General features: G+C 42.1%; 1 protein-coding gene across 1 annotated transcript in view; it reads left to right on the top strand.

Annotated features, from left to right (window-relative positions):
* LOC135899211 (uncharacterized) overlaps nt 1-27,260 on the top strand; it is a 232,213-nt gene that overhangs the window by 119,290 nt on the left and 85,663 nt on the right. Inside the window, exons 9-14 of the mRNA XM_065428465.2 lie at nt 1,999-2,110; nt 3,243-3,397; nt 5,236-5,358; nt 9,760-9,935; nt 23,064-23,214; nt 25,802-25,936. Coding sequence (XP_065284537.1) covers nt 1,999-2,110; nt 3,243-3,397; nt 5,236-5,358; nt 9,760-9,935; nt 23,064-23,214; nt 25,802-25,936 — 852 coding nt within the window. The remainder of the gene's footprint in view (nt 1-1,998; nt 2,111-3,242; nt 3,398-5,235; nt 5,359-9,759; nt 9,936-23,063; nt 23,215-25,801; nt 25,937-27,260) is intronic.

The following is a 27,260-nucleotide window of genomic DNA, read 5'->3' as shown; positions in this document are numbered from 1 at the left end:
CGTTTCATTTAGGATCAGCACCTTTTTATAATGCAGCTCTTGGGCGCCCTTTCCTTCGTCGATGGCGGAGTCATCGGCGTAACCAAACAAATGAGCACAGCGAAAGATGAAAGTGAACTCGGAGAGCAGCACAGCTTAAAAGACATGACGAGGAAAGTGGAGAGGAGAATGCAGTGGAACCATCGGGAGGATAACGGAGGAGGGTATGGCGAAAGCGTGGGAAGAAAGGCTTAGCTGAGTGATGAAGGCTACGAGATGTCACCAGAGTAGCGTGCGTCGTCTGGGAGGTCTTTCGGTAGTGGCTGCTGTGAATCATACCCGCGCGTCACCCACGCACCAACTCTCGAAATCTATAGGTTAGCGAGGTGGTTGTGCCACACTTCGCTCCATTTGCAACATGCCGCATGAGACATATGGTCCGTGCCAGCGAATAGTATATAGCGAAATGAAAACACATATAGAGCTGTGCTCAAATTTCGCAGTAGAGAGTATCGTAATCATTGGTGAATGTTATTGCTCAGAATGTTTTGCACCAGTATGTTGTGTGAACTGGGAACACACTGCGAAGGTTTACTTAATGATGCATTTAATACTTAATGCAGCAAATATGTGCTCCTTGGCTGTTTTAGCAAGAGTCATTGTCGGATCATTCATCATTCAGTGGCTCTTTCAAGTAAAAGCAACTGCCTTTTGCTCAGAACACCTTCCACTAAATAATCCTATGAATTTAGAACTTATCAAAGAGGTTTTTTTTTGTAATTATAACAACAAACCAAAGATGAGTAAAAATAAATGAGAAGCTCCTTGACTGTTCCACGAAAAACACGGGCAAGGCGGGATATGGAAATTCAAGGCGATGAGCAAAATGAGAACAAGATGAAAGCAGGAGCCAACGTTTCGACAAGTGGACTTGTCTTCTTCAAGGTGACATAAGCTTTCCTCGCCGCAGTATATATAGGTGAGGTTCTTCTAAAGGGGAGAGGGTGTAAAGTAGGTGCGTGCGGCAACGAGAAAAAGTGTGTTAGCGTGTCAAATTGAGAATAAAGGAATTCTGTGCACAAGGCCAGGAGCCCGGCCGTCTGTCAACCACGTGTCAACATCTTACTGTGAAATTTCTGTTCTAAACGAGAAAGGAAATACAGAGAATCATGCCTTATCCATAAGTTCAAGACATTGCAACCAATAGGCATAAATGTTTCAAAGGGAGCTATAGAATCTATTCGCTATGCTAAATTTCAAGCTATAGGCAACAACACTTAGTTTGGTTTCTTAGCGTATTTCTTTTTCCTTTTCTATCTTTCGTTTTTCCAGCTGGCGTGTCAGACGACGTTGGCACGCCGGCTAACACGCGTGCGTTGACATGTGGTTGACAGATGACCGGGCCCCTGGTCTTGTGCACAGCATTCCTTTCTTCTCAATTCGACACACTAGCGCACTTTCCCTCGTTGCCGCACCCAGCCGCCTTACACCCTCTCCCCTTTAGAAGAACCCCACCTATATATACTGTGGCGAGGAAAGCATACGTTGCCTTGAAGAAGACAAGTCCACTTGTCGAAACGTTGGCTCCTGCTTTCACCTTGTTCTCATTTTGCTTATTGCCTTTACTGTTTCACGTATGATAAGGCATGGTTGAATCCTTTACGATTCTGTGACTTTTTCGTGTAAGATCAGTGCCATTATGGGGCAGTATTTTCCGGTGAATACTTTTGGAAATGCTTTTACTTTCATGGTATTTATTGTGACTAGTGCTGGACAGATCAGCATCTATAAGCTGCAGGGTTCCTGACGCAATGTCAAGCACGTTGTTTAATGAAGTTGGCACAATACCAGGAGTGCAGTCGCCAGTAGATTCCAATGCGTCTGGCGCAGCTCGCACAAAATCAAGCAGAAGTAAAAGTACATATGCTAAAGTGATCGCCCGGCACCACCACCCCCGCTCAGAGTGCTTCGGTAATGATTGCTGCCTCTCTATGGTGTCTGTTGTTGCGCTGTATGCAGGCGGTTATGACTATGGTGCCCGAGGCGTGGCAAAACAATGAGCAGATGAACATTGAGAAGCGGCAGTTCTACCAATGGAGTGGCTGCGCTATGGAACCCTGGGATGGTCCAGGTGAGTTGAATCCTAAATATTATCTCAACTGCGTAGCCATAACTTTTGAAGAGATGAAAAACACCATCTTTTCTTGAAGCAAGCTATGAGCTGAGCTTATAGCCATGTTGAGTCTTAACCATACATTCATACATTGGTGCATTTCATGCTTGTTGGTATCACGTTAGTAGCAGTATAGTATACAATACGACATCATTCCTTTGTTGAGTTGAATAGGTTAACCAGGCTTGGACAAAGGGAGAATCAATTACAGCAGGCATTTTATTTTGCACAAATGAGCGGAAGTTTGAATGCAGATTGAAATGTGGCATGGACTTTTGTAGTGACCGTACCATTTTCTTTCAAGATTTTGCCCTAGAAGTTCAGACTCAACTGTGTGCAGCGGAAGATGCAAAACTATATTTTTCTTATTGAGCCTAAGATTTCTTTGCTAGTGCTAGCCAGTGTGCCTCCACAAGGTGAAGCTGTCTTATATGTATGATATGTATAACCATAGCTATGAATTCACGCAGGTGTGAACTTGGCTTATGGCTTAGCTTAAAGAAAAAAAACTTTGCTTTTCACCTCCAAAAGTTACGATTTGTGCTTGTGGATTTTCTCGTTTACAGTTCGCACTGCAAGTGTTAGGCAAGTCAGTGCTATATAACACCAGTCTATGAAACTCGTTCCTTTGAAAGTGAAATTTGTAATATGATAATGATGTGCTGAGTAACAGTTTGTGCTTCACAGGTAATTATAAACACACACAATTTGCATACTGTTTCTTTTTATCTTTGTATTAGTATATTATTATTTATTAGGCAAAGGGAGTGGACAGAAATCGGCTGCACTTTGTCTTCTGAAGTGAGACTGTACAAATGATTTTTACATTCAGCTGCCATGTGCACTTAGAAGATTTTCTTGTTTACAGCTTTTTAAAAAATTTTCCAACATACATAATGCCTAGAGCTTGAGGCATTACACTTGTGCATTTGAAGAGGGATGTCCTCAGTGTATTGTGTTCTTTTTGTGACAACACATTGTATGGGCTACATTTAGTACCTGGCTCATACTAGTTCTTGCAATTTATTGTCTACTGAGGCAGTTCTTTAGGGTTGTGTTTTACCTGCAAGTTCATATGTTTTCATTGCAGCATTGCTGACCTTCTCGGATGGCCGTTACATTGGGGCCATCCTTGACCGAAACGGACTGCGGCCATCGCGCTACTACATCACAAAGGACAACTACATGGTGATGGCAAGTGAAGTAGGTGTGCTCGACATTCCGTCTGAGATGATTGTGCAGAAGGTATGCATTCCACCCTTCTTCCTTCTCTTTGCTGCTACAGTGTCTAGGTTGCATGCATTCTGGCACCGACATTGTGTTTCATGATGCAAGAACCATCCGTAATATTGTTAGCAGCGGTTTGACATAACGACACGGTCAACTATGCAAGCGACTCAGGTGTACGAAGTATCTCTTGTGAGGCTTCAGGCTAGAGTGCCTTTACACCATCCGTTACCTGGGCATAGTCTGGTTAAGGAGCACCACATGTCAACACTACATGAGTGCGCCTACATGAGTGCGCCTACATGAGTGCGCCTACATGAGTGCGCCTACATGAGTGCGCCACGAACTATACCCTATGCCAACAGTCACCAGCAGTGAGATTATGTGCTGCAGTTCTGGGCATGTTCCATCTGGGGTAAGATGAAACGCGATGCTGCAGGTTGGCAGCTATAACAACATGGTGATTCTCGAGCATGTACCGTGCTGACTGTCACACATCAACCATGCAGCAATGTCTTTTCAGAGCGTCAATAACGCATCTCAGGCTGCCGCACCCACTACACATAAGCTCACTGACAATGCTGGCTGCAGTAGAGTGTGCAGTGCGCACTTACATAATTAGCATATCTGAGATCTGCATATGATGTGCCTCTGCACATTGTCACAAAATCTTGCAAAAATCTGAAGCATCCATTAGTTTTATCGCCTTCCTTGTGTTGTTAACTGACTTGCTGATCGATCTGGTATTCGGTATAGTTTTTTACGCTAACCAGCATTTCACTAGCTATATTGCTTTTCAGTCCCTCTAGATTGTCACAATGAGGAAATATGCAGTGGGTGTAATTGCGATATCGTGGTTAATTAGTGCTGTGCAGATGGTGCCGATTTGTGTAGTTTCTATTTATGCAGGCCGCTAGTCCTGTAGGCATTGGTGATAGGACTGGTGCAGATTTGTAATCACAGCTGTTCAAGGGCCGACAGTGGCAGGCCTAATTTTTCACAGCTTCTATCATGAAACGCATATGTTCGCAATATTTTTGGCTTGCAAATTCGTTATCTTGAGGTGCTAGTAAAAAAAAGAAATCATAGAAGTTTGGTCACTATTGTGAAATAACTGGTCATTTGAAGTTCATGGTAATGGGATATTTCTACATTATATGATCACATTTTACATTACAATCCATACCTTTTGGCTGGGGATATTTCAAATTTTCGTTGATCTGAAATATTCGTTAATATGAGGTTCTTAGTAATGAAATTTCACTGTGTAGTGAAATGAGGGATGTTCTTAGTATGCTTGGGAATATGCGTAAACATAGTCTCGAAGTCTAATTCAGTAAATGCACCTGCGCATGGTAATGTCACCTGCCCAATAGGAGGGGAATTTTACAAAGAAGCCTGTTTTAGTGCCTTTCAAGAGCAAACTTAGCAGATGAAGGAAAATAGTCCTGGGTCAGGGTTCAAATCTACAATCAAACCTGAGAGTTGCTCTATGAGTTTAGGTAAAGGAGGCCTACAGATAGCTACTTGAGAAACAACTCAAGGCACTGGAAGCTTAAAACAAATGAAGTATGAGAACTTATGAGCCTAGTCTGGCTCCATTCAATGTGTAAACATTTTTTTTCTTTCTGTTTTGTCAGTTCTGCACAGGAACATTTCTGCTTAACACTATTTTTGTTGCTAGTGGACCACATAAGTTCTCTTATTCATGAAATTTACCGTCAGTATTTGAGCTGTCGGCAAACACTCATTCATGCGGGCTTGGCACCAGCTGTGTACACTAGTGAGCTTGCCTGAAAGCCTATATCTGTAGTTTGTGGAATAATTTTATGTTGCCTTTTGTCTGCTGCATCCAGGGTCGTCTGCGGCCTGGACGCATGCTGCTTGTAGACACCCTGGAGAAGAACGTCACCAAGGATGAGGAACTGAAGTTGCAGATTGCCCGCCAGAGGCCTCTGGGTGATTGGCTTAAAGAAATGGTGAGCACATTTCTTGCAACAGCTCCACTCTTAAAGCGGTTGCACCCATTTGGTGTGTATATTTGCCCCATAACAGTAATCGTCGCCTTCCTTGCTTGTGTTTCCTTTCTTCAAAACTCAATGTCGCTACTTTCCTGTCGAGAATGCTGTGTCACGCTGATAGCGCACAAGCCGTTCATGACTTGGGAGTACCGGGATTCCAGCGTTACAGGAAATGCGGGCAAAACAGATAATGCTTGTATTCGTCGGACAAGATAAGCCCCAAAGGGTGTAAAATTTTTAGTGTACCTTGGACTACCACGGCTGCAGGGGTGCAACAACAATATAAGTCGACCTGACCAACTTCTGACTCCCCAATCAGAAAAAGAAAGAGAAACTTGTGGGACACAACATTCATATGGGGGCAGATTTTTATTTATTTATTCCCTTCCCTCCTAATCCCCATCAGCGGCCTAGAGCCGTCCCCTTCCTTAAAATAAAGGCTTTATTCATTCATTCATTACCGGCAAAGCTGTATGGGTTACATACATGGGCTACATACATTATGAAGTCGTACATTTTTTTTTTCATACGACACCACACTAAACCTAGACAAGCGCCGCTGCGGTCACCACACCTCCCATGCATCTGCTGCAACTGCTGCTGCAGCCACGCTGGCACCTCCGACGCAGGTGACATAACCACAGAAGCGCAGGCCATGTGCACGTGTGCCGTTGCCACACTCCTTCCCCCTTTCCTCCAAATGGTCAGCTGCATGCACATTCCTGTCCACGATACGAACGCAAGCCACCCAGGCTACCCCCTCTGGGACTGCATGCGGGGGATGCATACAGGGGCTAGAGGTAAGCAGCTTTGTCGTTATATGCACAATCATATTTGAAAAGAACTGGGCTGCATTGACAAAAAAGAAACTGCATTTATTGGCCTTCTGCAAGCATCTTCTATGTTTGCACTGTTGCGCTGACAGTTTTCAAGTTGCCGTTGCGATTGAGCACTTGACAAAAGCTTCGCGCACCATGTTGTCAGACAGATCGTACCACACCTCGCACACCCACTGCGCGACAGTGCTCAAAGACGCTTGCTTCACACGTCCCATCGGTGATTGGGGCTTATCATCCTGTTCCATCCACTCATTGTAGAGTGCCACCATTGAACAGTTTGCACAATGCCACGTCAAGAAGCTGAAGAACAGCAGTCAAACCGCCTGGGATGATTGCCAACTGACACTCCGCATTGGACATGGCGCTCTTCACGCGTTTCGTGATGTAGTCACGGGATGAGTCCAGTACCAACATGCTTTTCAGCTTTAAGAGGCTGCCTGGGCACTGGAACCAGAGGAAGCAGAACCAGCCTAGGACTGTCTCCTCAGTGAAGAACCCCTTTTTGTTCACGCAAACGATCACTTTTGGGGGAATTTCTCTTTGGGTATCGTTTTGCATTTGAACACAATGAAAGGAGGAAGCTTGTGGTCATAGGGACTGCAGCACGGCTTTACCGTAAATTGGTTATGCTCTATGTCTGTCGTCGTTAGACATACTTGCTATTCACCTTTTACTGTGACAGGCTGCTTGCTCGACATGTTGAACCAAGCAGGGGCCTGACTGGAGTTACTGACCTGGGCAAATGTGAAGGTGTGCTGCATCTTCAGCTCACTAATGAACTCTAAGAAGGCTTCTTTCTTCTCGTCGTAAGCATCAGGTAGCTTCTGGCAAATGGTATGCCTCTTCAAACTCGGTCTGTTCCGCTTCATAAAGCTTGTCGTGCACTTTTTTGAAACCTTGAACTTGCTGCGGGTGGCTTTCAATTCATTCTCGACACTGCAAGCCTTCACCTGAATGTCCCTGTAGGACACACTCGGGCCTTTGTCCCGCTGTTCTTTCTCCCGCCTTTCCACAACTTCTTCAGTGACAGGATACTTGCCCTTCTTCGGGCCCCAGAAGGATATTTGCGATCCTGCGCATGCAGAAAGCTTGTTTCTTTGTCGCCGCCAACTTCGTACGCATTTTTCTGATATGCTGTGTTGACGCTCTGCTGCTAATTGGTTGGTTGATTCAGCGTGAAGAATAACTTGCCGTTTAAATGCCACACTGTAATTGCATTGTTGAGTTGGCATTATTTCGGGGTTGTCCGGCCAGACACTTCAGGATACGATTCGGGTAAAGCTGCCGAGTGCTTGCAGAGGTACGGCACTTGCAGTTAGAGCGAGTTTCGTGAGCGAGCAAAGCTTGCACAGCGGTACGCATTCACGAAACTACTGCTATTGAGACGCGACTACACGACTATGCTAGTGAAGCAGAGCCTGGTGAAAGTGAAACCTTTCTACCACTCACATTGTCCTCAAGGGTAACGTCAAGAAATTCTTTTTTTCCATAAATCAAACAGAAATGCACAAGTAGTATCTTACTGAATGCAAAAAAAGCAACATTTTATTATTGCAGCTATAGTGCGAATATAGAATAGGTATATATATGTACGAGACAGGCCGTTTGCCAAGGCTTGTCTCAACTTTCTCTTTCCCACCCCATCAGGTCAGGCTCCGCGGTCAGGCTCCGGTCCGAGTATAAGGGGCTCCCTATCCCCCCTGAACTTGGCATTCCTATTATTGAGGGGAAGAAAGTTTACTTATATGAGGCAATATACAGTAGTTATTGCAGTAATGTCACAACAGTAATGTAGCAGCTGCAAGGAATTTCATCGGATTTCTATTATTTCTTATCTTCATCATTGGCCTGAGCTGCGCCTAACCCCTTATGGAATAGTGTTGCGTACAGATAACACGCAAGAAAAATTGTGCGCTCTCTCTCTCTTTTTTTTTGCTGAATTTCAGTTTTGAGCACAGTTCCTAGCTAGTTGCATTTGGCTAACACTGAATGATAGGCAGCCAATGTTAAATTCAATTAAACCAGGAACAGAGGACAAGGAAGAAGGAGTTTGGTGCGCAACTCGCTTAATTTCTTTTGAAGGCACAAGTAGAGGAGAAAGGCTGATGCAAAATCGGCTACAGTGCTTTCCCTTAGCTAATCTAGAAAAAATGGGAGGTACACCTTTGTTTCACATCCGAGGAGAACTCTCCTTACAAGTTGTACACGAAGCCATAGGTTGCTTGGTGCGAAGCTTGTTTCCAGTGTTATTGTCTGGTGTTTCCCACAGGCTCTTAACAAACATACTGCTGGAAAAGTTTCTGCAAATAATTTTTTTTTAATATGCTAACTCTCAGTGTATTACACAGACATCAATTCAACATAAACATTTCTTTCATATATTTTTGTTTTGTCCTTAAAACGTTAATGCAGTCCTTGCAATACTGCAATAATGTAGTTACTACTTACATTAATGCCAGTACAGTAATGTAGCAGCTTCAAAACTGCAACTGATTCTAACTGATGTGTGTTCATGTATGTTCTTTTTCATGCTCTGTAACAGGCCTAAGCCATTCCTTGATGACGTTATCACCAAAGACGACGTGTCTGGTGTAGTGGATAAAAAGAGCTGAAGAAACTTAGGCAGGCAGAGTTATTGCAGTATAGTGGGTCAAAAAATGATAAGGTTCCAGAGCTTAGAGAGGTCTGCACTGCTATAGGTGCAGAAACATCTCTTTCCAAGACTTTCAGCGACTTCCTGTGAGGCAAATGTAATGGGAACAAAATTGTCACTGGTACACACTTGAATCATTGTTCCACATAACTTGCTAGGGTTGCATCGTGTCCATGTGTTTAAAGAAAGCTCCTAAGCTTCTGCATTCACCTGCACTCAACTCAAGAATGAAATGGTCACAAATCTTGCTCTATTTTGCTTTGCATTCATTACAGCTCAAGTCAACAGTGTGAAAGTCGTTTACGTGTGCAGGTGTCATAGCACTTACACATTGTGGGATTGAGGCACAAAAAGTGCAAAAAAGGCACAGCTTAGCACTCGCAACTTGCATGACGAAGACCTGGTGCAAACTTTCGCTGTGTGATGAATCTGTGTGGTTACAGGGCCCCTTTCTCTAATCTAAAATATTATTGCTATATGAGTCGCTTTTCTCTAATTACAGCAAAAAGTGACGACACTGAAGAAAGCTAGGAAGGACACGAGATATATGAGCAACATTTCACAACTATGTTGTGTGTGTGTGTGTGTGTGTGTGTGTGTGTGTGTGTGTGTGTGTGCGTGTGCGTGTGCGTGTGTGTGTGTGTGTGTGTGTGTGTGTGTTGTGTGTTGTGTGTGTGTGTTGTGTGTGTTGTGTGTGTGTTGTGTGTGTGTTGTGTGTGTGTGTGTTGTGTGTGTGTAGAACTGCATCTTCTGTTTAAGTTCTGAAAGCATCTTCAGGCCTAGCTGTTTCTTGAAAGCCTCGCATAACCTTGGGAAGGCAGAGTATATGCAGTTCTTTGTGGTAAAATTTTTGGTGCTGTTTTGCAGTTCACTTTGGCGGACTTGCATGAAGCAGCGGGTCCCGTTCACGTGCCGGGATTGCGTCGCCAGGACACGAGCACCTTTGCCAAGAGTAGCAAGGTGTTCCAAGACTTGAGACTGCCCCTGTTTGGTTATTCTCCGGAGACCATCAACCTCCTGCTGCTTCCCATGGTCCAGACTGAGTGAGTTACTTTCTGGGCCATGCTTCCATCCTGTCAGTTAATGTCATGCGCGAGAATAGTAGTTGACATTGTAAACACAGCAGCAGACTGGCTGTTTTGTGCACAAGAAACATAAGGAGCAAACAATATGAGTTTGAGAACCATGCGTGGACAGCAGCAAGAATTTGGCATTGTTGTGGTTTGACATGGTGGAAAGTTGCGTAAGCATTACCAGATGGCCAGAATTGATGCACAGGGCAGTAATGGCACAGTTATAGGACGTAGCTTCGGTGCATCATCCAATGCGAGTCTTTGCAGACCGCAGGAGAAGTGTCTTTCGTGTGCATTGCCATGTCTCCCTGCCTCCTGACATCCAGTTTCTGAGTACATACACCACTCTGTGGGACCATATTTTCATGAATATAAGGCGAGTTTCTTTCCCTCTTTTTTCTGAGGTGCCAGCTTAGGCAAACACCTCGTCTTACCTTTGAAACCACACCTAGCTTGGGAATCTTCCTATCTTCCCCATTGGAAGATTCTAGCATGGCTCACCTTGACTACACAATTGGGGTCGTGTAGGTCATGGTGATGGTTTACGCAGCAAAGGGTGCATTTCCTGTCTTGTCACTATGGTAACAATGACAAGCACAGTGGATAGCATTGCCGGTCTCGACACATTTTCTTTCAATTGTTTTCTGTTCTTCCCGTACCATTGCCATGGTGCCGTTTACTATTTTGTACGTGGTGGCTGTTTTTTGTTTTTTCATGGAGTACACATTGTTTAAGAGTTTAAGTATGCACAGTTTGTCTTGTATATTTCTGACGATCATGACTCATGTGCGAGGAAAAAAACGAGGTCTACTTACAACACAGAATAGTCACAACATTGTTATTTCGCGACCTTTACTCACAGAATACAGTCAACTTTCTCTGATTCTACCTTGATGGGAAGATAAAATTCATTGAATGATCCGGCGGGTCAAATTAAGAAAGAGATAGAAGTGCCCAAGCACACTGCGGCTTCACTTGGCAGTATTTTCCCATTCTAATGTGCATTTAGCTTTTATTGCACCCAGCATAAGGTCAATACATTACGCAAAAATGACATGGCAGGTGCTCGTAACATCAATGTATAAACAATATTAGAGCTCCGAAACAAAGAAGAAAGCTAACATAGAACTGATATTTAAAAATAAAAATATAGCATGCCTTTAATTCTGGCACTTGGAAAAAAAGACAGCAAGGTTTTTCTTCACAGAGTAGAAATTTATTTGCACCTATTGCTCATCATTGTCACTCTCAGGCAGTACTTTATTGCTGCATATGGATCACATGTTGTTTTCCATACTATCTACTGCATGTCTGTGTATCTACACTTATCAAACAACACCGCAATAATCACAAACAAACGGTGTATAATCAGAGACTGAAAAATGAGAAATTGTTGTCAATATCCTACACAGGAAATTGTTCTGCTGCAATCTTTTGATGATAATGACACTAGCTCTGATGGCAGGCTGTTGCAAACGCAGGGAAAGTGGTTTCATACATGTTTACACCGTGCAGGTAATTTTGCCAAGTTAAAAGTGGGTAAACATGGCATTGATTCATTGTCAGTTGTTTCACTTGAAACTTTTGCTAGGGAAAGTAAAAAATAGGTGTTTTAAGTGGGAGATAAGATGTATTCGATGCAGTCACTGTACCCTAGCACCCCTGGGACAGAGGTTGCAGATATTAAGGTCACGATTCTGGTGCCCGAACGGCCTGCCGCAGGACCTTCACTGGTGTAGAACTTACTGAAACGTCTAACTATCTAAAGTCGAGTAAACTAAAGCTTACTACACAGCATTTTTCAGCATAATATGCTTATCACTCAAGTTTACCGCAGTTACTCTCATGTGTACTAAAAAGAACCCACAGAAGTGGATGAAGTGCATGACATGTTCATGTAAATAGTGGACGCATATTCGATTTGCACAACTAAATGAAAGAAAAACACACTGTTATTTTAGAATAACCAAAACTAACTGCTGCTTAAAAATAAAGAAGTGAGCACCAAAGAATGCAGTTACATTAATGTTGAAATTCGTCAAATTCATACTACGGATGGTAATCTGAAGGCTTTTGCAGCAGCATGTACAACCTAAGCAAATGCAAAACAAAAATTTACGGGGCTGCACCCCCCTTCCCCCCTAAAAAAATAGAAGGCAGTATCTGTTCAAAATATTGTGAGGTCACGGAATAGTGTTAAGGTTCTACTGTTCCAAAAATGGGCCATGAGTCACCATGGGAAAGAGACATTGGTTGATGCCTCCCTTGCTGGGCCACTATTACATAACCTAATGTCACCATCTTTCTGTGAACCGTTTGTGTCATTAAGAGCTTTTGAAAGCTTGTTACACAACCTCTAAACAACAGCAGAGTATATATACAGTCAACGGTATAGAATTTTTACAAGTGCCTTACAGCAGCAAGGTATATACATCACAGAGCCAATGTATGAGAACATCTGAAATTTCAGGCGCTGAAACTTTTTGCCATAAGATTTTTCTGACTTTTTACCATGACCTCAGGTCCAAAACGGTAGGTTTGAAATGGTATTAATTGAAGCCACCTCTGCCGCCATTTTGATTATCTTGTAGCCTCAAACCAGGGCTCTCGCTCACAGATGTGCTGGCAGCCACAGCCAACACTACAGCAACTCTAGGCCTAGTTGCTTCGACGTTCGCTACAAAGCTTCTTGTTCGGTTCTGTGTTGTTTATTGAAAGGATTCACCGCTGTCAGCAGTGGCGCCAACAATGGCAATAGTGCCTTGTGATGGCACCAGCAATGGTGCATTTGCTATCCTCGCTGATAGCTTTGAAGAGCGGAAGGCACGGCAAGAGTCCAAAGTTGTCTAAGGCCGGTTTCCAAAAGTCAACTTTGCCGCAATACAGCGGTGTTACCTAAGGAAGCATACGTGATGTATAGTGGCGAAGCATATCAAGAATGAAAAGAGGCCACTGTCCTGAGACACAGTATGTATGCCTTAATTATATACCCATGCACGTGCTATCTCCTGTCGGGGTACGAGCACTAATATGCCTAATAAGTGTGCTTGTAGGCCTTCGGAGCTATTTCAGACTTGCCTATAGTCCTTGTGGGCAGTAAAAAAGGCATGCGTTCATTTTTTCAGACTGAAATATGATGCTTCGGACATTATTGTGGCCTCTGGGGAGTTTGAAAAGTCAGACGCTGACTAGACATCCTTTACCCTGACTTTAACCACACAGCATACTTTGATGTTAGACTACTTAAAGTTGCAAGCACACACATACGGCAATGCTGAACAGCACCACAATTATGCATTTCACAAAAAGCATGAATCGAAGCCTGTTCCTTAGCCGTGGTGCTTCTCACTGCTACAGCTAATGCATGGCAGCATGAAGAACATATGAGAGAAAGATGAGGTCAACACATGCAGTCTGTCGTCTTTCATGTACTAAGTGATGCTTTGCTATACTTGAACCTGATGGCAGAACATATTTTCAAATTAGCCCCTCTCAAATTGTCGCTATACATAAATTGCAGACTTGTGCCTTATGCATGATGGTTCTTAACATTGCTCTGCATCCATACTTCGAACGTTAATCACAGTCATATTACATTGTTGTGAAAAATCCTTCCCACATGTTTTATTTATATATGCCAACACGTGCAAGGATAATAAAATGAGCAAAATGCACGGTACAGAGAAAACATTTTCTAGAATGAACTTGCGTTGTCCACACTATCACTCGTACCAGGAGCTACTTCCACACTCACTGGTGGTGTGCGAATATTCTAAACTTCGAATATTCGATTCGAATATGTTAGTGTTCGATTCGATTTGAAAGACAGTTTTGCCATTCGAAATATTGAAATCCCCCAAAACTGTGGTTGTTGAGTTTTTAAGTCAGCTTCGCCGCAGTGCAGTTATGCGGTGAAGCATACAAAATGTATTGCAAATGTTTTGCATACAAGCAAAATGCCTCGAGCGGCCATTGGTGTGGCAATTTTTCGTGCATTTGCAGGCTTCTTTCACGCTCTGAAAAACACATTTATGTAGCATGTATTGAGGAACAGAAAGCTGCATCGAGAGTTTTTCATGTTGATGTGCACTTTTCTCATCGACACTTTTCCTCCAATTATAATATTCAAGTTAGTTAATTAAGGCTAGTGATCTAATTAGGCAGAATAAACAAGATGATTCTAGTATTTACAAGCGATGGCAAACAACATTACCTTGGTTCTGTCCAGCAATGTGGCATTTGCATATTCTTAAACTCTGGCTAAAGTTAGCTGGGACACCCTGTATGTAACATGCGCTGAAACGTACTACAGCAATGCATACTCACATGGCCTCAGTGCCCACACACAGCTGCTCCATAATGCATGCATCTGTACTCTTGTGGTAGCATATTGTGCTTCGCTTTTAATGTCTAACCGTTGTGTAGAAGGCACTTAGATAATGTGACCTTACAGACCCTGGCACATGGGCGTGACACAAATGGTCCTACTTGGGCACATATCAAGATGACAAGTCATACATCATGCTTTGCTAATGGGCCACATTCTATTCTCATTGATGCAGCTGTATTATAAGTACATAGTGCATGCTATAGTTACAATTTTATTCATAATTTTTTTCATACCATCAAAGGTCAAAGCCACTCGTGTCATACTTTTAGTTGCCTTATATTCATGCAAATGTGGTACACACAGCTACGCATTAGGTGTGTTCTAGCTGTCCAAAATTTGTCATCTTAATGTAGCACAGAGCTAAAATTTTTGCTTTGTTTTCAAACACAAACCTCAACTAGTAACAGTAACAATGCTATAGCTGTCACAACAGTTTACCTGCTGTTGAAACAATGTATTGGTCATAAATATGTGTCCCACTTTGCAACCTCACAAAGCTACATGATAGAGGGGTCATTTCAGGGCAGTATGACGGCATTATACACTATGCCTGACATGTCAGCCAGTGGGGTAATATGAAAGTAGATATTTTTTTTATATTCTTGTTTCTTGGTTTTATTATCTTCAATTTTGTTTCTCTTGCATTTCAATGTTAGTTTGCCACTACTTTACTAGTCTTATTTTTATATGGCACTATGCCACCTAGATGATGTCATAGTGCCTTAGGCATAGTACATAAATAAAATTTATGATCTTGTGCTGCAAAGACCAGTGAAACAGTGCGAAAAACAGTGTGAGTGAGAGAGACTTATAGACACAGACACCAGGCTGTCCATCATATCATATTGTTCAAGTCAGCGAGGAGCAGTGAATCCTCTTACTCCATCAAAACACTTCTATATTTTATCGGTAAGCGCAGTTAAATGGTGAGCACCTGTCTCTCAATGACTAACTTGTCTTTCTTGAGCAATCAACTATGCAACTACATCATTGTTCTAAGAGATTGACTGACTGTTAAAGCACAAGATGGCTTCTGTCAGGAGATTAGTCATACCACACTGCCTATTGCTCACACAGATAAAAATGACAGTTCCTTAACAGAATAGAAATCTAATAGGAAGCTAAAGAATAGGAATTTTCACATACAACAGCCATCCTTGGCTTGGCTGTTGTGCTTCAGCCAACCTTTCATGTCTGTCGCAGGTATCATCAGCATCATCATTTTTCATTGGTAAGAGTTGCCACAAAACAAATCTCCTGGGTAGAAGCTTGTTCCCACTCGTAATTCGATCCCATGTTAATGGCTTATAGGCTGTTGTGCCATCTTTTAATTTGTCATCATCGTTGCACCGTTGTTGTCGATATTGTCATCATCATGCCATCCTAGCCTGTTGTGTTGTTTGGCTGTCAACAGTGCTGTGCTGTTTTCATTGTCATTGCCCTGCCATTGGCATAATTATGTTACTGTTGGCATTGTAATAACTAAAGAAAACAGAGCTTTAATGCGGAGATTAATTTGGATACAACATATATGTAGGAAATCTCAGTGGTTGCCAACATTTGGCTGCTGCCAGTCTGTGTCAGTCCTAGCATGCCTCAGTTCATGATGCATGTGGTAATGGGTTAACCATACTGCTGAGACTAACAGAAACAGACCACTACAGTAACCACAGCTGTCATGTCGTTATGTGCCATTGTTAATGGTCATTATCTTCAAAGCCATTATTATCATCTTGCCATTTGGTTGTCCTTGTCATCATACCAGCTTCATTATTTTAGGCAGAATTTAAGGCCTCACTTTGAAATTTGTTCACTATTTTTCTTTTATTTATTTGCACCATCATACACACGTCTGCAAACGAAGTGAAGTTCTTTGTGCCTGTGTATGTGTCCATATGCCTCCCTCTCTGTCTGTATTTTTCGTGCTGCTTCAGTGGTCATCGTGTCCAGTTTCTATCCTGGTCAAGTTAATTGCAGTCATCTGTCTCATGGCAGCCTTACAAAGAAACAAATAAATAAATATAAAAGGAATGTTTTCATTACGCTGTGTTCCCCACCTATGGCAGGTCATGTGTGCTGAAAGTCATCGGAAAGTTGCGCTTTAACTCATTCAGGAATGTCCTAGCCAAGTGTGCGACTTGCCCACTGGCATTGCTGAAACCTAGGGACCGATTTGTGCTTCGCAGTGGGGAGCGTGTGTGTGTGCTCTCACAGCCTCCACCCCCTCTCCTCCGGCCTCTGCAAATTCGTCAACGACAAAGTGGCGTGAGAAGCGTGGCACGACTGCAGCTGCCGCTGCTGGCAGTCGGATGAAGCCATAGGAAACCGTGAGCACTTGTTCCGCGACGCTTTGTTGGCACAGTATTTAGTAAATGACAAAAAGTCTGCCGAGTCTGTGACAAACGGCTGTAGCTTAATTACAAGACTAGGGTCAAACATTATGCATTTTGGGTATTTGTGGCCCTTTTAAGAAATAAGGGAACAAAACAAGAGGTGCAGTTTTCCCCATGCACTGTCCCCTTCTTTCTTAAAAAGCACCAGAGTTGTACTCTAATGATCGTATTTCAACTAGCCTAACTTTCTGCAAGTAGTACCCAACACATATGTCCTCGTGCTTGTCAGTGTAACTTTCAGGTGCCAGCTTAGACAAGTGTTGGGTGTTACAAGAGAGACAAATTACACAAATTACCCAATTTATCCTCTTTAGAGTGTAAATCCATGTAACACCATTTCTGTAACTCATGTAGCTAATGTGCACCCTAGTGACAAAGAAATTTGACATCAGTAAAAAAATGATGGACATTCACCATTCTCCTTACAGCCACTCATTGTTGTCTCTGACCAAGGCGCATCACTTGAGATTTGAGATTGAGATTTCTTTATTTCGTTATATTCGCACATCAGTACTTACCAAAAAGGTACCTAAATCTGAATAGCAGGATACCAGGAAAAAAGAAGCTGCACTTTAAGCAGCTTGACTAGCCCCGCCAACTCCTGATCATAAAGGCAGCAACGGAAACAAGCAACTGAAACAATTCAAAACAATTTTCACGTTTCAAAGTACAAGAACATCCATGATATCATAGCTAAAATAGCATTTTTCGATAACATGCGTAAACTTTCATCTGTTTCTTCAAACTTATTTAATGTGTTTGGAAGACAATACTGTAATAGTTGCAGTTCAACATTAGTTTGCGGGCGAGGGGTATACCAATGGTTGGTATGTATTAAGCGGGAGGAAGGATTAAGAGTTAAATTTGCTAAAGGGAGGGTGTGGCGACTTTTTAAAACTAATTCGGACCTAAAAACTGTCATATTGATATTCGTGTAGGGTTGTAATTTTTAAAACATTAAATTTGGCAAATAATTCGGACATGTGCGCATTGTACGGCAAACCTGCAATGCAGTGCAACACATTTTTTTTTGCAATATGATTAAGTTCTGCAATGATTTCTTGGTACTAGTAGCCCAGACTAGATGGCACTAATGCAGATAAGAAGAGAGCATTATATAATGTAAGCTTTTGCTGCTCTGGCAATATGCGGTGACATTTTTGCAGGATGCCTACTGTTTTGCTAAGTTTATTTCTTATGTAATCTGTGTGGCATTCCCAGGACATGTACTTGTAAAATACAACGCCTAGTGTCGTTGCAGACGACGAAATTGCAATTCTAAGATTATTTAAACTTTGGCAATTAAGTATTTTGCGTGATGTAGATTTGGTCCGGAAAAGAACAGCTTTTGTTTTAGCACAGCTGGTGCATAGTGAATTCTTTACTGTCCACATGAGTAGTCTGGTTTAATGTGTCATTTGCAGATGCTATGATGGTATCAGCATTCGTTCCTGAAAAAAAAAATTGCCTATTGCTAAAAATTACCTATTGTGCTAAGGTGCATATACTTACAATATCATTTATGAAAATAGCAAACAGAAGTGGGCTGAGTATGCTGCCCTGAAATACACCATATCTAAATTTTTTTAGCGCTGACAGCTTTTTCTTTACAGACACTTTGGTTTCGATCGGTCAAGTAGCTTTTAACTAATTAATTTTAGGATAACACCACGAATTCCGTAACAATTAAATTTTTTTGCTAACATTGGATGATTTATGGTATCGAAGGCCTTGGAAGAATCTATGTAAATTCCTAAAGTTATTCTTTTCGTCTCTACATTGTTTAGACTAAGTTCTTTTCGATAAAGTCATGCACTTTGTGTTGAAAGACCAGGTCTAAAACCGTATTGTGATGGCATTATAACTGAGTGTCTGCCAAAAAAATTTCATAATCTTGTAAATAAAATTCTCTACAGTCCCTTTGAGAATATTGGCAATATTGAAATCGGCTTATAGTTACTCAAATTATTTTTCTCACCTTCCTTTTACATTACCGTTATCTTGGCAGTCATCATATGCTGTGGAATGGTACCGGTACATAAGGAAAGATTATATATGTGTGTTAATTGTGGACTGAGTATGTCGATAACAAAAATAATAGACTCTAGTTTTAAACCATCCATGTCCTCACTTTTGCTCACTTTAAAGCATCTAAACATATTTATTACCTCGTATTCGTTCGTTGGCACAGCAAATAAGGAATTCCCTTTGGAAGGGGGTAGGTAGTTGAGAGCGTTGTCATTATTTGTGCGCTCAAATAGTTTTAGTAAAGTGCTTATTCAATTTCTTTGCCAATTCTGTGCCTTTGTACACTTCATTACCTATTATGAGTTCATCAATATTGTTTGCTGGTTGCCTTTTGAATATTACAGCATAAAGCTTGTTCCACATTTCTTTCACATTTATCACACTATCAAACATCGGGAAATAATAATTAGGTTTGGCTTGCCTGTGCATATTGTGCAAATTATTTCGAAACTTTTTGAAAGTATTGAAGGCATCAAAGTTGCATCCTCTAAGAAAGACTATACAAAGCCTATTTTTCTTCCTTCTCATTTTGAGTATGGATGCATTGATCCATGGCTTATGGGCATGCTTAGGTTTTTTTTTCAGATTTGTATAAGGAAAGTCTTTCTGATATGCTGAGCACACAATCTCTATAAAATGGCTGTATGCTAGAGAAAGCGAGGATAAGGACAATACATCCTCCCAATTCACTCTTGAGTCATTGTTTCAAAAAATGAAGCTTATGCGTGTTTGCGTCCTGCGACAGCTGAACAATTTTATCCCCTAACTGTCAGTCCTGCTAGCTCGGCATCGCCGGAGCTTTGAAGCCTACGATGTACTTACATGAATGCTTGTTCAGCTTATGTCATTGTTTAACTTTCGGACAACCTTGACTCGTCTACAATTTTATGCACAACTGTCTTGAACAACAACAGCTTGTCCGCTGTGATTATACCATCTTTGGAGCAGTTCAGATATGTTCAGAGTTTGTCATAGCTAGATGTTCAATCCATTGATCACAGAGAGCCACACCGTATTGTGCTGGTAGAATAATAAATTTTTAGGGGTCACATATTTTAAGTTGAGGTTTAAAACGTGCTGTTTCATGTAGGTCTTATGTGTGAATCCAACGTTTAGAGCATTTTAAACTTTCATTTCAATTCAACATAACAGGCAGCTGCTCAGTCTTGCTTCTGTTACTTTATTACCTGTTTAAAATTAACTCTGCACTATGGCATGACATGGCAATGGATGAGAGATGTACTTCACTTCTTTATCTTCACTTAAAAAAAAGATGAGGAGTGTGTGCGAGGGGACTAACAGGTAAGAATGGAGAAATTTTTACACATGAACAGAAACTGGACAGGATCGTTAAAATGCGCAGATTATATACACAGCGGTTTTCTGTAGAATGAAAGCTTTATGTGCCACTGCACATGTAGCTTTCGTTCTGAACTTATAGCTTTCACTCTAAATTGGGTCACCAGTTTCTGACAGATATGCAGATTAGGTCCAAATGTCCAAATCCAGCAGGGAATGTTAACGGATATCTGATGGATGTCTGGGTAACATCCGAACATTCAAGTTCACTGTAGAAAGTTTTGTGGACGTATAAGGGACGTCGCATATTGGACCATTAAGAACAGCCGATTACTAGGATATCCAGCAGCAGACATTGCAAGGAGGTATACTTTCATTGGTCTCATTGAAATATGTTGATATTCAATGATATCTAGTGTTACTTATCTGTTTACAGCAGTGTGCTGTGCAGTAACCCTTGCATATTCAACTTGCAAGTCAACGAGGGTAGTGACGATGTGTGCCTTTCCAATGCCCGAATCATGACATTTCTGGGAATTTCTTCACCTCAAGCAAACAGTTCAGAAAACGTTAACAAGTTATGTTTGGAGTTTTTGGAGTTTAAACTTAGTGCTAACGATTGCAAGAAAGATTGATGATTGATTGATTGATTGAGAAAGATTGATGACTTCTGTCCTGTGAACCTGGCTCGACAAAAGCACTTTGCTGCCAGTGCCTCTGCGATTTACTTTCCATGCTGAACCAGCAATAACACGTCGCATGGAGGATAAGAAAATCACACTTGACTTCTGTTGAAGAAATATCGGAGTTTATATATACACACTCTTTTGGTGTCTTTGCCTATATGCAACTAAATATGAAGAAATAATTGACACTAAAGTTTCGACAATAGGAAGTAACAAATTAACTGCTGATATTGCAGTAATGAAAACTATTCATATAAATCAATTAATAAAAATGATTTGAGAAATTTTCATGGTCTTTTCATGGTCTACTGAAAAAAAAAAAAAAACCTGTAGCACATCTAACGTGTTGGAATCTATATACAGTGAAGCTTTGTGTGAGTGCATTAAAAGTTGACACATGAGTTTGTACTTATTGAAGGCCCACACAAAATGACAGGGAAAGCTTTATTCAGTCATTGTTGAGAGGCTAATGCAACGCCACTACCGCTGCTGTTGGTGCGTGAAGGCAAGCTTTCTGGTTCTTTTTTTGCTTTCCCCAAACGACCGTCACCGTCGCTGCCGCGGATGCGCGGAGGCAAGCACCATCTGGTTATGGTGCAAGGAACCCAGTGGGATGTGCAGTGCATGTCCTTCACTGTGATTGGTCGGCCTATTCGGCTAAGGAACACCCACACTGCAGCACCCATGTTCACGAAAACCCAGTGAGGTTTGCAAACGAAAGCTGCAGTTGTAACATAAGGTTGACCCAGAAAGGGTTAATGTGGGCCTCTGTGTCCTGTATGACAAATATTGTTAACTAGAAATATAAATTAGCCAATGGAAAACTTTACCATTTATTGAAAAAAAAAATACTTGTCAAAGCATCTCATCAAACAGTGTCAGTGTGTTTCGTCTGAGATTATTAGCTAAGGCTGAGATACTTATGTTGTGCACATTTCAGCTTGCAGGACATTTTCTGCAAGTAATGTATATAAACACTTTTTCTTCTTCAAAAATGATACAGATATGCCATCACTTTTAGAGTTGTGGTCTTACCTGGCTGCAGTAAACCCTACTGATAACAAGCAGTATAACAAGTGATAGTGTGCTGTGGCCACACATACTGGTCAGATAGGATGCAGTGGGATTCTTTATAGCTACAGCTTCTATCACATGGAACAACATCACAGAAAGATGAGATCACTGTTCCATTGTTAATCAAAGATTGGCCACCTCACACTGGTTGTTTTTGTGAATGTTTTGCTAGATTTGGTGAAATTTAGGCTGCTTTAGCAGCCAAGATTTCCCATTAGTGGATAGTTGCTTTATTTTTAATTGTAGACATTTTTCTCAGGGGATCTTTAGCGACTTCACAAGAATAGTTCGAAAATCCTCACTGATTTTCAAAGGTGTTTTAGGGTTACCTTTGCAACAAAACCTGACAACACTGCCCACATGTTACTGCTTGAGTTGGTGACCTGCCCATCAGGTTCACGCATGCTGTGCTGGTGCATCACACAACGTGCATAAGCAGCGGCAATCTATAGCACAAAACAGTAATCAAAATTTAAACTTGCCAAGGACAATTAAAAGCATTAGAAATAGACACACACATGAGTAGTGTGTCTATTTGCAAGTCCATCAGTTCCAAATAGACCAAATTTGTGCAATGTGCACCAATTGAAAAAAAAAAAAAAGTGGCACCCACTAAATGAACTTAAGTTCTGAAAAAGAACTAACATTGAGAATGCATCCTTATAGGTTTACCTAAATCTGCAGGCACACACCATGGCTAGCACTGTCATAGCTGCGACAATGAGGGCCAGAAGAGTTATGCTGGTGGTGGTCGTAGCAACCTTAATTTAGCAGGAAGGGGAGGAAGGAGGTCAGGCCACAGGGTTGTCTCATTGAAAGAAATAGGGGTGCCATGTGTCACATTTAGCATGAAACATGGCATGCACCTAGTCTTATTCTATAATGTGGCAGTTCTTGAAAAGGTTCACTGGAGAGAAAATCTACATTTTATATGGCTGGCATTACCACAGATAAGTGGTTTAAAATTATATTTAAATACAGACAAGTGCTGCATAAAACTTGAGGCAGTTCAAAATTTATGACAACGAGCTCTTTGAAAGGGAAGTTTGAGCGCCACTGAGACAGTGGTTCAGCCATAGAAGCTGCTTGTACTGTGTACAGTGTTCCTCACTTATGTGATATTATCTGCAGGTGTTTTGGGTGCAAAATGACTTGCCTTATAGCAGTTTGTGCTTTCAAAGCAGTTGATACCAACTACTCGCACGATTGCTTCTTCTTTGGGTGGCAGGAAGGAAGCCCTTGGTTCCATGGGTAACGATGCTGCACTGGCGTGCTTGTCACTGTGCCAGCCACTCATCTACGACTACTTCAAGCAGCTATTTGCCCAAGTCACCAACCCACCCATTGATCCGTTTCGAGAGAAGATCGTCATGTCTCTGGCAAGTGGCCCTTTCTGTCATGTCTCAAAAACTTGTGGCTGTCATGCTTGAAAAGTTGTGGGTTACTTTATATACACCAGAAGGCAGGAGATGTTTATGTCTATGCTTTCATTAAGGTCTATTAGAGGGAATGGAAACAGAAAAATATGAAATCATAAATAAGCATTATAGTAGTCCTTACAGGTCAAGAGATTTTGGAGGTACCGGATCCTGTGAAAAATGTACAAACATATGAACATGCACTGATCTGTCTTACAACTCGTAGTACACTCACTTTGTTCGAAGCATAAGAGAACCACTCAGGTCTACTAGTTTCACTGATATATCAACTTAGCGGATGTATACTGAACCTTGGGAAGCTGAATAAACGTCCAGTCTCTGTTTAGTTTATCATCACAATGGAGTTCGTCTTGAGGGGACTGCACTGTTAAGAAATTGCATGTCAGGATGAGTTGGTAATCAATGAAGTAAAAACATGCACTAAATGAAAAGTCAACTAAGGCAGGACATACTTCTTGTCTCTATCATTCTTTGGTGCTGCAAGTTGTTTCAGTCATGGAGACTGCTTTGTTAGGAAATGATTGCGCTTTCCTCTGCTCAGGTTTCAGGTGCTCAGGTGGCTGCAGAGAAGTGCCCTAATTTCGCTTTCTTTAGCAAGCCCCAAAGATGCGAGTGACATGCATTCAGCTTGGCTACAAAATGCCAAAGAAGCAAGTGGGTACACCCTCATGCTCCACTCCTGAAGCGGAGCGAGGGCAGCATTCTATGTTCTGCTGCCAGCACGAGCAGTGTGTGTATGTGCACTGTCGTTCCCGCTGGGTAACTGTGTGCAAATTCTTGGGACATCCTTTTGTAAGCGTGAACACCCTGCTAAAGCAGTCTGATATCTTCATGAATTTATGCCCGGTAAGAAGAGGAATGAAGTTGGTTAGCTCATGCTCTTACCTTATTATCAAATTACATCTGCAGACACAGAATATGGCAAAGATTGCAGAGCAAGCGTCAAGATAGAAAACGAAGGAAAAGTGCAAACGGCTCTGTGCTGTACAGTGTGAGCTGTCGACCAGCGTGCTAAGATAAAAGTAGATATCATTTTATCAATTGATCAGTCTTGCCAGGCTTGCAGCACATGCCAATCTGCTCTGCTGGTGCCATAATGCTGGCAGTACTTTCCATTGTTTTTATGTTGCGCAGGGTGATACAATGTCAGGTGGAACACCTTATTGATATTCATGCACTCTTAATAGCTTCGATTTTACATAAAAACTCCTGAATTAACCTTCATTAATGAACGCCAGTGCAATATGTCACCACTTTTTTCGGTGAGGCAGGAGAAATGGTGAAGGTACATCTCAGATTAAATATAATGAAGTGTTTCCCTAAGTGTTGATGACACTGTACTTGTAGTCCCAGCAACCCTGAGTGGAATGCTGAAGGTAAATGTGTATACGGTACATTTGGCTGGTCCCTATCAAGCTCTGACTTGGATTGCAACGGCGTGGAGCTTGCTCTCGATCTGCGCCAGAGAAAGTGTGCCCGAGCCGAGTGTGCTGTCGCTCACCAGAACAATCCAAGGCCTGAAGAGTAAACATCTCAGCACTTCTATTGCTGTAAACAAACAAGGCATGCAGATGCCAAGGCACCTGAATGCTTTCGCAGCAAAGCAAACAATCCAAGCAAAGCCTGTAGCGGGCGTGACCACATAGCACATGATGGAGAAGGCGCACACAGCGCACACATGTCCCGGTTTCTGTGAAGCCTTGCCTTCGCGTTGTCATAATTTTCAGCTTGGAGCACACCTTTGACTTCTGCTTGTCATGAGATGATCAGCAAAGCTTTATCGTGCATCTAATCAAGTCTGCCTTAGTAGAGTGTGCATAATGTGTCTGTTATTAACCGAAAAATCTATGTATCCTCTTCATGAACCATTATCTTTTGCTTGTGTACTTTTAGTCTCCCTTCCCTGTGTGGCATTTTGGTCGATGAAACGAAAATTATTTTTTTACGATTTACCAGGTTATGGCTTGAAACAACCCATTTTTAGTAAAAAAAATTGTCAAGTGATGACTTGAATGGAATTTGATCTCTTAAGGTTTTGATTGTTCCTTGATGCTTTGCTTACTATTTCTGAACCTATAAATATAAATTGCTTCTTTCATTGTTGGGTCAGCAGTGGGTCAGTGGTTGGAATTTAAGAAGGGAAAACAATCCCCAATTTCTAAAACGGTATCAAATCGCAAGATTGTACTTTGCCTAGAAAAGCTGCCTTGATGCACTCAGATGGGTCACTAACAAGTGCTTTGGCATCTCTTCAGAAGTAGTGACAAATAGAGGCTCTTGGTATAGAATGGAGGCAAGGCATTGAAATCGGCAAAAGTCATTTGGGGAATTCTGTCTGGGCAATTGACTGGTTATTCATGTCACTAAGAAATTCACTGAAAAGTTCTTATGACTTCAAAAAGGTCAGGTTGACATTATAGTGACTAAAAGTTTGATAAATTTTAGCAACTTTCTTGCAAAGTTACCAACAGTGGTTTCGATGGTGCTTCATTGCGTGTGCAATTGTGTGGACTGCATCGATGTGCAGGCCTGCCCAATTGGACCAGAGGCCAACATTTTGGAGCCGAGCCCAGCCCAGTGCCGGCGCTTGTGGCTTGAGCAGCCGATCCTCTCCCTGCGTGACATGGAGGTCATCAAAGAGACCACATACAAAGGGTGGAGGGTGAGCTCTTGACATACTTTAGTCTCATAGCTTGTGAGAATGGGAGCACTTCAATTCTGTTTGCAGGTGTGTAGTCTGTTCAGAGAAAGCATTCAATGTGCTATTGTTGTAAATGGAGTGCACTGTATAGTGCTTTTGAAATTTCGCTAACCTGTCTGGCATGTGCTTGTCTGTCTCATCAGACTGGTTGTGAGCAGAAACTTGTTTGCATGTGTATACACTAGCGCATTTATTTTACATCTGGGTGCGTACTTCAAGGCCAGTCACCAACTCACACATGTTGTCCAAGTTCACTCACTTGAGGTCACTAGCTATTAGCTAACTGTAGTAGTATAACACGGTCTTGTATGAGAATAGTTAGCTGAGCTAGCTGCTGTAAAAGCTGTAAGAGTGAAGTGTTGTGAATCAACAAAGAACAAATGTGGGATGAGAATGCTGTTTGGTCTGGGCAGTGTTCTTCTTCTCAGAAGATCTTAATTGTTATGATTGTTTTCTTCTCTGAAATATCTTTCCAATATATTTGGAGATTTGGGATCAAGAATTGCCCGGTTTACTTTTACACTGAAATCAAACTGATTTGAATTGTACCCCTTTGAGGTATTTTCAATACTGACCCAGAAAGAATGTCCTTTTGGAAATAGTTTTGGATAAGTGCAGGCGCCTTATGCCTAGGCTTATCTTGAACTTTTGCCAGTTGCCACTGTAATGAAGAATAGTAGCCTGCCTGCGCCACAGCACCATCGCTACCGGCATGAGCTCGTGGTGGCTGTCTTTCACCGAACGCTTGTGACGGCTATCCGTTTGCGCCCGTTGCTAATAAATCTCTTAGCAAGTGGTGCACGTGCTGGGTTTCGACCACCCTGGAACTTCGGAGTCGCACTCTACCCCCCATCATGCCCGACGACGCACGCACTCCTCCAGCTCCTCCAACGGCGCCGGCCACCTTGGTTTGTGCCGGTGCCTTGCGTCAGCGAGATCCCCCTATCTTCTCCGGCACAGATGACAAAGACGTTGAAGATTGGATCTCGTCTTATGAGCGAGTGAGTGCCCATAACCAGTGGGAGGATGTTACCAAGTTGAGAAACGTCGCATTCTATCTTACGGACGTTGCGAAACTATGGTTTCTAAACCATGAAGCCGACCTCACTTCGTGGTTGGTCTGACCAACTTTACCCAAGTTTTTGGTCGGCCTGCAGTAAGAAAGCTTCGTGCAGAACAACGTTTGTGCACACGATCCCAAGAGGCCGCAGAAAACTTCATGAGCTACATTGAGGACATTGTCGACCTTTGCAAACGTGTGAATGCGTCGATGTCAGAGGAGGAG

Source organism: Dermacentor albipictus, chromosome 5 (assembly GCF_038994185.2).
Source record: "Dermacentor albipictus isolate Rhodes 1998 colony chromosome 5, USDA_Dalb.pri_finalv2, whole genome shotgun sequence".
NCBI classification, from domain to species: Eukaryota; Metazoa; Arthropoda; class Arachnida; order Ixodida; family Ixodidae; genus Dermacentor; species Dermacentor albipictus.
This window is presented reverse-complemented; position numbering and strand designations above follow the sequence as displayed.